Raw genomic sequence first — 11,708 nt, 5'->3', positions numbered from 1 at the left:
AATTTTTATTCTGTTAATTCTTATTTTTTATTATTATTCGTTATTTCCTTTATCATTAATTATGTCTACCTTCTGCTCTATGTTTATGTTCTGTAAAGCTGCTTTGAGACAATGTCTATTGTAAAAAGCACTATACAAATAAACCTGAATTGAATTGAATTGAATTGAATTGAATTGAAAGGTTGCAAACTCAAATTTCAGGCCCGACAAACTGCCACTGCTGGGCCCCTGAGAAGGGCCCTTAACCCTCAATTGCTCAGTTGTATATAGCAAGATTAAAATGTAAGTGGGTCTGGTTAAGGGTGTCTTCCAAACGCTTTAAAATTTAAAAATTAGCTGAATTATAAACTAGGAGGGGAAAAATAAATACACCCCAATAACCAGAAGTTTCTGTAGAAGTCTTATCTATTCTGTAGATATCATTTTAGAGAAATTCTCTGGATTTTTAACTCATGCATTCCAACACCCATTTCTTTTTTCTTCTGTAGCCAATCAGACATCGATTTGCTGGAGTGCATTGGATCATTGTCCTGCTGCATGACCCAATTTCAACCCAGCTGAAGTTTGGGCTCTAGAATATTACGTTATAAAGTAGAGGTCATTGTTTTCTCAGTGACTGCACGTTTCCTACACAAGCCCAACTCATCACCCGTCCATCGACTTGTTTCACAAGTTAGAAGGAGGTGTTTGTGGTGATCCGCTGTGTTTGCTGACCAAACATGGCACTCTGCATGATGACCAAACATCTCCACGTTGGTCCAGAGGATATCGTTCCAGAAATGTTGTGGTTTGTTAGAATGAGTTTTGGAGAGAACAAGCTGTTTCCTAGTTACACTTCCATTAAAGCCATAGTTGTTCAGTCTTTTTCCTTTTCTGTCACGAATACATCCATTTCATGCTTATATAGAGATAATATGATGTAGCACATGATGTTTTTCTTTACATCTCTGAGCAGTAAATCCACCCAATCCATATGGATGAGTTGCATCTCTGAGGTCATTACTGACGTCCTTTCTCCACACACCTGAGTGCTCCATAACACCAAACTACATTCAAAGAGACTGCTACGCCTATCGAAGATTAACTAATCTTGTGCAGATAATTTGTAACACCTGGCTGCTGATTACTCCGATTGTACAAGTAGGAATATGTGACTGAAAATTGGTGTTTTGTTGTCACTTGAGGTCATCTGTTTGTTTCTTTAAGTTAGTGATTACCTCACAATTGTAATAACTCAGGATAAACCAATACCTAGAATTAAAGGAGGGTGTATTTTCTTTTCCCCTATAATTGTATGTCTAATTTTAGACCAGATCAGAACTATCTTACAAACCTTTTTAGACAGTTGTATACCAAGCTCCCAGTGTCCACATCGACTTAACAGATCATTTAAAGCACTTTGCTTTGTACTCAATACAAAATAGTGGGCATTGTGGAAAGTGGAAATCGATGATTAATTCCCCTCCTCCAAAACTTTTTGTTTGTGAAGTCACCAAAGGCGGGTAACAACAAACCAGTCTGAAAAATGCAAAGTTATCTCCTGAACCTGATAATTACTATGTAATTCCGAGCCTTGATTTTGCTTCTATTGTCTTGAATTTTTATTTCTTTCTATGTCTACATTAACGACAGTCCATGCATTCACTGATCTTAAACGGTAATGTCAATCACCTGCACTATTATTACAGATTAATATCAAGAGAATACAGCACATATTATTGTTATGCCATCTAATTTTCATATTTTGCATAATAATGCCATATTTTGTGGGCCACTCCATATATGGTCATTATTTCCTGTGCTCATTAACCACTTGATCATTTGCCTCTCAACTTCCAAATATGGTCATTCTATCACCCAAGACTTATAGACATGTATACAGTATATACAGTAGATATTCAAATATTCCTAGATCCCATTTTTTGTGTATTGTTTTTCACAGTTTTAAAGGATTTTACTTAATTAATATTTCCATATTCATAAAATACGCATGGAACAGTATATTGTATTGTATTGTATTTGGTAAATGGATCACCACTTGATATGTGTCATGGATTAGAAATGCTTCAGTTAAGGAAGTAAGCCAAACTATTACTATCGGTCTTACCGAGGTAGCTGCCGTAGAGCACATTGTTATCATCATCCACGTATGCAGCAAACACCTTACTGGTCACGTTGTAGACCAGAACCGAGCCGGTCCAGTAAGAACTCCCGGGAGCTCCCATTATCATCAGATCCTTCAGAACACATTAACATCAGCACATGAAACATAGCCTATAATGTTAAATAAATACATTTAATCAGTTAGTCAATTAGCATGTTCGTTTATAACACAGCAGGTTTTTTTTGCTCGATTCTGATTGGTCGGTTCCGGAGATTCTATTCATGCACTTGTTATTGTTTATACAGTAGCAGCATGTTCACAATGACTTGTATGATGGATGCTTTACAGAAACAAATAGTTTGGAATTGTGAAGTTTTCTTTGTGGAGATGTTTGTTAAAGAGTGATGAAAGGAATCTCCAGTGTTGGCATTTCCTTACAGGCAGAAGTTAAACTTTTTATGACATGTGGATATCTTCAGGACGGAGACCTTAGCACTTTTTGTTAACACGACAAGCTAATTGTTTTGGGTTATTAGCTTTAAGACACACACAAAAATGAGAGAGTGAAGAAAGAAAGGCTGCTATAACCAAAGTGATAAGAGGAAATAACTTGATTCATGGACAATGTTAGATATGACAAAAAAGAAATAATAATTAAAAATGCAATTATTTGCAATTTGCTGTGGTATCAGAAGAATTACATGATTTGGATGCTTAAAATGCTGATAAAAAAGTAATGTTTTGATGGAGAGACGAAACAGGATGATTGTACTTTTATGGACAGTTATACTCCAGAATCTACTGGATCAAACATTGTAGTGATATTTTCAGACCATTCTCCAAAATTTCGCCTCAGAAACAAAACAAACGAGAAATAAAACCACTGTTTCAGATCCAGCTCGTAACACATATCCAATCTGGTAAAATGTAATTACCTCAGTAAGGAAATTTGAAATCCCAGCTTGGCAGGATCCATAATCTTCACCGAACTTCCTATGATGATCTGCACAGACAAACAAGAATTTAGCCATGCTGTCTATCCACTAACTTCTGAACACTGTCTGCTCTGTTCATTCATCGTATAGTGCGCCTGAAAGACGCATTAGTGTGGCAGCTCGTAAATACAAGTACCTCTGTAGCAGGGGATGTAGTTTGTTGTGCGGCTAAAATCGGAGTTGAACTGGAAGCACACGCCATAGGGCAGCTTGTTCTGATTGTCTTTTTGTGAGAAATAGACGTTCTTCCAGCGATGACCACATGCCTGAAATTGGAACCAGTGTAAGGGGTTTACAAGACAAGTGCCCTTTTGTATTAGATATAATGAACTGCAGACTGCATAGCGTCGGAATCTCCTGTCCTGGAGCATGACTGTCGGATGAGATGATAGTCAGAATACAACTATAACGTCTGACTCATGCTACAGTCTAAAAGCAGAATATCGTAAATATATATGTACATGCTAAAAGTGCCAGGGTTTGATCGCAGGGGTCAGGCAGTCGTGGCCTAATGGTTAGAGAGTCTGACTTGTAACCTGAAGGTTGTGGGTTCGAGTCTCGGGCCGGCCACGGCTGAGGTGCCCTTGAGCAAGGCACCGAACCCCCCAACTGCTCCCCGGGCGCCGCAGCATAAATGGCTGCCCACTGCTCTGGGTGTGTGTTCACGATGTGTGTGTGTTCACTGCTGTGTGTGTGTGCACTTTGGATGGGTTAAATGCAGAGAACTAATTCTGAAGAGAACTAATTCTGAGTATGGGTCACCGTACTTAACCGTACGTCACTTCACTGTTTACAGTAAGTGGACGGACGCTCGCAAAGAATTATAGGCTGATAAGGGAAGGTCAATGTTTCCCTCGTCCGCACTTTTCTGGACTTTGGTTTGGTCTTTTTTAAAAAAAAAAAATTTATCGTACAGTCTGACGTTAAAAATACACAGTTATTTTATAGCATTATCTGAACACCGTTTAGGTTTATTATGTTATGGATTTTTCTAACACAAGGTTCTCAGTCTTCTTGTACTCAGGAACCCCTTTAAATTGAAGCTTTCTACACATCCCATCAGATTAGATTTGTTTTATAATGAAAATTTTAATAACATTTTTTAATGTTTAAAAAAATATTATGTCTATTTATTGGAAGCTTTTATATGTAAACTGACAAAGCATACGCTGCTATTATCACCCAAAGGATACCAAACCCAAACCCAAAGGATATTTAATCAAAGGAACCAATCTTACGGGCTAAAATAATAATAATATAACTCAGAATTTTAATAATAAAATGAACCATGATATTTTGTTAGGTTTTTTAAATTTTTTTAATTTACTCAAAATTACTGACTTTTCAAAGTGAGGTCAGTAATTTTGAGTAAATCTATACTAATATTTATATAAGTAGTATAAATATTAAATAATTTTATTTAAATATTTAATATATGCATACTACAGATATTACAATGAAGGCAAATTTATTGTTAACTTTTCCCCCAGGTATTTTACATAAAGTACATAAATACATTTCACATTACAGAACACATCAATAACTTTAAACCTTTAAGCAATACGCTCAGCAGTTTTGCTTTCTTGGGTTCTGGATCAGACCCAGTTTTAAAACCCATTTACATTTTAGCCATCTTCCTTATGTCTGACATCAGCTTGTCACTTATTAAATTAATAAAATGTGCTAATCACATTGTGTCGCAATATGAAAGTGCATAAAACACAGATAATATAAAAATTGATCTTATAGCATGTGAGTCAGTATTAACGAACATAATGTGGCCATTTTAACTTTATAGATCATAAACCATTTGTGGTACATTTTGAAAGAAAAAACGAAGGTATTAAGGTCATATTTTAAGGACTCCAGTCACTTCAAACATAATTAGAACTTATTTCCGTTTTAGTCGCGTTAAAATTCAGAAATAAGCTTATCATGTTTCATTTAGAGGAAATCGCACTCTGCCATCTTAAAAACAGAAATACGTATGAAATTTGTACTTTTATATTAAACATTATCATGATTAAGACATTTAATGCTAAACATGGCTCAATAAAACAGGAGCAAATACTGTTTTTTTTTTTTGTCCTTTGGTGAAACGAGTTAAAAGATCCAACTATTTATTTAACTTTGTAGGCACTCACTTAGTAATTTCACTGCAACCAAAGCCTTCATTAGCAAACTTCTAACTCTGTAAACAGTCAGAAAGATCGTCTTCAGGTATATTTTTTCTCTCAAGGTACAAATATTTACTAAGATGGGCATGAGCATATTTATTTATTCGCAAATTGTTCACAGGAGCTTTTAATCAAGAAATACACGATTCAGGAAAATCCACTATGGGAATAACAATCATATCCTACAAGAGCTACTGTGTTTGTGGAAATGTACGTATTTAAGGAGACTCAGGGATATGAGCCTCGATAGCAGTCGAATCATATAAATAATCATAAGTAGCTGTGATTTTCTGTACAGATTACCCTCGCAATTGTTTATTTGCTTCAAATACACACAAATTTCATGAAACTTTAGTAAAATTCTGTCTGAAACAAATCCAGACAAATTCAGAACAAATCAGACTATCTGTTAAATTAGGACAAAGGTTATGGCACCCTATAACAGGAGGAAGAATTCAACTGTGCCTTTGGTAGCTGACGCACAGTAGTGGCCGAGCTGGTTACTGGAAAATTTAGCATTTTTGGCTCTCAGCGAGCTTTACCTTTAATGGAGATTTGTAATCGTGACTAAATTTCGATGTGCTGTGAAAATGTTTGGCTGATTTGCATTTATCAACATTCCTACATCAGGATAAATAAAGCTCTTACTTTTTAAACGCAAAAAAAATAGCAAAACTTTTGTAAATCACTAATCAGGTTTGTATTTTTAGTTCAGTTTGGCCGACAAAAACATTTTCACACAGATTGTCACGCACCTTCAAAGTAAACCATTGTACAACAATGACCTTAATTACATACATTAGATTTAAACATACATTATAGTCACCACATCTGACAGAAGCTAAATACTAAAGGTAAAAAAAGATTGGTAATAATTATTTTTAATCTCAGGAAATTTATATACAATTTCCCTGAGAATATCCAGGATCCATGTAATATATGTAATATTGATATGAATGTAAATTTTAACATGTAATCATAATGTATATATTTCTGTATTCAGGTGCCTTGTGACAATGTTGAATTTATGTAGAAGCTCATTATGACAATCTAAAGAATACTGAAAAATACCAGTCATACCAGTATATCACCGTTGGATGGTCTCCGGGAAAGGCTGACTCCGAGCCACTGGTTGTCGCTTTCAGCCTTGCATGTTTTCCCACAATCCTCGACACCTACGCAAGATCCAAAAGTGTTACACATACTACATATAGAGACAACACTATACCAAGCAAATGCTAACAGAATGAAAATGTAAACAATATGTTGTTTGAAGATATTTCAAGATCTATTTCATTGCCCCAGCATGAGTTCTTAAGTGTTAAGTATCGTTACTTGCGTTAACTAGTTAGCTGTTGAACATTATCAAACCATGTTAGATTGTACTGTAAGCTTCAATTTAAATGCACAGAGCCACCAGATATTTTTTCACTGCATTTAGGTTGCTGGTAAAAAATTCCAAAGTTTAAACGTTCCAAAATTCTCCAAAGACAGATTCCCGAACTAGCTAGAGTCAATCGTCATCCAGAAGACGATAGGTTGAGTTACATTCCTATGATGGTTGTCCTCAGAGGTTTTGCAGGTTGCTAGCATCTGACATAGGGATGTGGAACAACACCCTGATTCCTGTAAAACTTTGTGAAAATGTTTATTGTTAATGATCTCAAAACTCTTATATTCTCCCAATCTGTCAGGTCCTGATCATCAGACCCTATTTACACTAGATTATCTAATACGTCTACAGTATTACTGAGATTGGGCTGTATACATGCAGGGGTAAATGGTAGGTACAGATTAGCTTGGTCAGAAGATTAGCAGGCGATGCTTCTAAGCCAATGATGTTTTGCTTTTACATGTCCTCTCTGATTTTACATGTGGAGTGTTGGGTCCTTCTGCAAAGCTGAAGACAATAAACCGTGAAACCTTTTTTACTCTTGCCCGTGCCTACTGGTATGATATTTTACTGTATGCTTTAATTCTCTCAAACCTCAAAACTTCCACGACACACGCAAGACACATAAATACAGTAACTGTTGTATTCAAAGCATTTCAAGAGGACAGGGAGACCTTTTAGATAACTGTATCTATTCATGACATCCTGCTGTACAGTTATACAGAAACTGAGGACATGCTGAGTCGGTATATACGAGCCAAAAATAAAAATCTTGATTTGTGTAAAAAGGATGCGCGTGTTAGGTTTCAGACTCCAAACTGTACAAAAAGTAGGGTTTAAATTTACATCTCTTTATTAGTGATCTGGAACAACGTAAAACATCCAAAGATACAAAATAAGATTAGATTGTACTTAAAAAGATGAGTTTAAAGAAACACTTTGCAGAATTGCTTCTCTCTCTCTCTCTCTCTCTCTCTCTCTCTCTCTCTCTCTCTCTCTCTCTCTCTCTCTCTCTCTCTCTCTCTCTCTCTTTATTTTGTTGTTTTGTTTTTTGTTTTGTTTACTAATTTTGCCACATCATCATCTTTTGCATAGAACAACCAGAACTGAGAAATAACATTTTGTCCATCTTCTAATTTGCTCCCTTTCCAGAGACACGTTCAATGTCAATGTTAAACAGTATTTTATTGCATCTTAATCTGACAATTTGAGGCAATTTTAAAGATGCCTGTGCAGGGAACTGAAAAGCATCTGGATGACTCATTATGGTTTTAACACCTTTTCTTTACTTCGGTTTGATGCACTAAAAACCATGTTCCCATGAAGTGAACTCTATTCATAGCAGGTCACATCACTGAAATGCACTTACTCTCTATTAATGTCTGTCAATCAAGCAACTTTAAAGAAATCTGGATGTAGATTATATTGATGTCTAAAATTCAAGACAAAGGTGAGAGTAGTGTGAAAAATCTCCTAAGTCCAATTGTTTAGCGCTGTTATATCTTCACTGATATAGGAACTAACTGACAATTTCACAACCTGTTGTTGATTATTTCTGTATTTTGGGTGTTTCCTGCTTACAGAAAATACAAGTGTAGAGCAAAAACAAACAGCACTAATTTTGTTAAAAGGATATTCTATATGAACATACAGTATTAAGTAGTCCAGATATGAGCACAGAACATTGTTGATGATTACAGCAGCAGGTCGCAGGTTCAAAGCTCCTGGTTACAGGTGAGATCGTCCACCGAAGCGAGCATGAAATCCGTTATTGTTATAAACTTTAGGGAATTCATGTGAGCCCAGTGATGTTAGCAGAAGTTGAGTCACAAGTGCTGTGCTACGTCAGGACCGCTGTATTCCCTCAAGCCCTGCATTACACTAGCACATGTTGGAAGTGTGCTAGACAGTCTGGCTGACATCATGCTTTTCCACCAAGAACTTCGTATAAATCCTCTGTCAGTTCTCAGTGGGAGCCATTTCTCATTCTCGTGCAGCCACTGTAAGGAATCCTGCCTAGTCCTGATTCTTCTGTACTGTTTTGGAAAAAAATTCCTGATGTATGAAGGATATTTTGCATTTCCTGTCCAACTCCTGTCAGGCCTGAAACAATGGCAGCCCTACTTCCCTTATTTGGGGAAAGAGAGTTAGTCATGCTTCTTAATGACAATGAAGAGAAATGTGACCAGCCCTGTTGACCAGCCCACTTCATTCATGGCTCATTTGTTCAGTAAATACACAGGAAGGAGACGCGGCCACTAACTCTGACCTGTTAAAACCAGTGGCATGTGAATTTGATTGAACAGAGATGTTCTGAGCTTCAGAGATTTCATGTCTAGACGTTGAGCAAGAGAGCACAAACGGCAACAGAACTCCTTTAGCGTTTATTGGGAAATTCAGGACGGAAAGGAAAAAGGGAAGACATGGAAAGTAACTCCAGTGCCCACTACACATACAGGGGATGGGTTCTCATTTTCTTTGAATCTCAGTTCCTCTCCAGGTTCCTGCCTAATGTTCTTGGAATTTGTCTAAAGATATTTTAGTGTGAAAAGCAATATCACCATTTTATTTGATTAAATTCCCATAACTAATGCCTAATAAACTCAGCAACATTTGAAGTTTACGGAGCTTAAAAAATTAGTACTTACCAGTTTTAATCTGTACACAGTTCTTACTCGAAACATTGCACTTGTAAATGGCACCAGGTTTTTGAACATTGGAGTAAAACGAGGAATCAGCTACCGGTGCTCCAACAATCAACCTAAAAGCAATACAGCAATCCAGGTTACATGTGTTGATCTAACACACTAATTATGTTACGCAATAAATGGAAGTTATACAAATATAACCTTCTGTTACTACACTGAATAGTGAGACAAAGTAAAACAGTATGATTTATTTTTTTTTTTTTAAATAAAAAGGCCTTTAGTGACATCTTTTATAGGCAAGGCAAGGCAAGTTTATTTGTATAGCACATTTCATACACAGAGGTCATTCAAAGTGCTTTACACAGAAATTAGAAAACGTTTATAAAAGGGAAAAATAAATATATATGAAAAATAAGAAACACTATAAAATCATAACAAAAACAAAGAACAATTAAAGAAAATAAATGTGATTTTAATTAAAAAAAAGTTTAAAATATGTTAAAAAGAATAAAACAGGAGTAAAAGAGTAAATATTATAATGCTGAAGGGGTTGAATATAAAACTTGTAATTTACAGATATTCCAAACAGCATGCATTATTATTTTATACAGTATCCAATCCCCGAGAATCTCTCACGCGCACTCTATAAGATAAAGTAGAAGTCTGGTCATAAAGTTTTCTGCACTCACCACGCGCTCTGCTGGTGTTTATGGAGCAGAACTGAGTAACCGAATAAAGACGCATTGGGTCCTCCAAAGTGCACCGAGTTATCCAGGTCTAAATTATAGCAGTCCGTAGAGATCAGCAGGCAGCACGCGCAGAATAGCCCGGACAGCAGCGCGCTCGCGCACCACCGGGAGCTCGTCCGGTTCTGGCTTTCTGTAGTCATGGTCGTAAAATCTACTTGATCTGATCGGTACTGAATAATTTCACGTGTTAGATCAGAAGACGTTTCGACAACTCAGAGAGAAAGTTCTTGTTACGGAACAAAGTCTTCATTTCATTTCTACCCAAAGTTTTCCGTGCGGTCTCGTGTACGTGTGTGAGAATGTGCGCGCGCCTGTTGCGCTCTGAGTCTGAACATCTGCTGCGGCTGCTGCTGGTGCGGACCGGCGCGCGACCTCCTCCCCCTCCTTCTTCCCCTCCTCTTCCCCTTCTACTCCCCCCCTCCTCTTTCTTCCTCTCCTCTTCCCCTCCTTCTTCTTCTCCTTATCTTCCTCTTCCTCCCCCTACTCTTCTTCTTCTTCTTCTTCTTCTTCTTCTTCTTCTTCTTCTTCTTCTTCTTCTTCTTCTTCTCCTCCTCCTCCTCCTCCTCCTCTTCTTCTTCTCTTCCTCCTCCTCTTCCTTCCCATCCTCTTCCCCTTCTTCTTCTCCTCCTCCTCCTCCTCCTCTCCTCTTCATTCTCCTACTCTTCTTCTTCTTCCTCCTCCTCCTCCTCTCTCTTCCCCTCCTCCTTCTTCTCCTCCTCCTCTCCTTTTCATTCCACTCCTCTTCTCTTCCTCCTCCTCTTCTCCTCTTCACTCCTTGGGCTACAATTCCGTCACACACAGATGGGGTCTTAGAGAAGAGAAGTCACTTTGATGTATATCTGTTGGAGCACGTGCAGGACTAAAGGGGTCCGTGACTGAAAACTTTATTAAAAAAAGTTACAAAGTCAGATTATTAATTAAAAAAAGACAAATCCAACAAATATTCATATAGTACAAAGTTTCTGCTTCCCTTTGCATGCATCAGTGTCTGTTGTCTTTCTGCTCACCGTGGCTGTAAAGAGTGGCTATTCGAGTTATCACAGCCTTACTGTCCTCGAGCTGAACATTCAATGTAAAGTCTGTGAAATATTATGTGAAGACCTTAGATGGATATTAGAATATTTCTTTAATGTTTACACAGAATGGTATGGAAAACAACCTCAACCTTAAAAGTCCAGTAACCTCATTATGTAAAAAAGCTCAGAAATGACATGCTGATTGCAGAACTGTCACTCACTGAAGTTTGTTTTTTTTTCCTACATTATTTATCATATGAACAGGAACTGAAGCTCTTGACTTCATGACTTGACTTGTCTTCATGATTTCATGATGAATGAATGAATAAATGAATGAATGAATGGATGAATGAATAAATGAATGAATGAATGAATAAATAAATAAATAAATGAATAAGTGAATGAATGAATGAATGAATGAATAATAAAATGCATGAATGAATGAATGAATGAATGAATGAATGTGTAAGTAAATGAATGAATGAATGAATGAATGAATGAATGAATGAATGAATGAATGAATGAATGAATGAATGATGTTTTCATTCATTGATCTACTGAAACAAATCTGTAAAAGATTTACACCAGGAACATGTGGGATATACATCTTGTATCATTAATTCGCT

The 11,708-nt window shown here is 36.8% G+C and overlaps 1 protein-coding gene across 1 annotated transcript in view; it reads right to left on the bottom strand.

Moving 5' to 3' along the window:
* Positions 1–10,427, bottom strand: part of itga4 (integrin alpha 4) — a 42,965-nt gene extending 32,538 nt beyond the window's left edge. The window contains exons 1-6 of the mRNA XM_027162576.2: positions 10,007–10,427; positions 9,318–9,430; positions 6,357–6,451; positions 3,236–3,365; positions 3,040–3,107; positions 2,108–2,237 (exon numbers count right to left, since the gene is read on the bottom strand). Coding sequence (XP_027018377.1) covers positions 2,108–2,237; positions 3,040–3,107; positions 3,236–3,365; positions 6,357–6,451; positions 9,318–9,430; positions 10,007–10,206 — 736 coding nt within the window. The 5' untranslated portion in view covers positions 10,207–10,427. The remainder of the gene's footprint in view (positions 1–2,107; positions 2,238–3,039; positions 3,108–3,235; positions 3,366–6,356; positions 6,452–9,317; positions 9,431–10,006) is intronic.
* Positions 10,428–11,708: the final 1,281 nt, after the last annotated feature.

This window comes from Tachysurus fulvidraco, chromosome 6, assembly GCF_022655615.1.
Source record: "Tachysurus fulvidraco isolate hzauxx_2018 chromosome 6, HZAU_PFXX_2.0, whole genome shotgun sequence".
NCBI lineage: Eukaryota > Metazoa > Chordata > Actinopteri > Siluriformes > Bagridae > Tachysurus > Tachysurus fulvidraco.
Note: the sequence above shows the minus strand (reverse complement) of the source record. Positions and strands in the feature narration are given on the sequence as shown.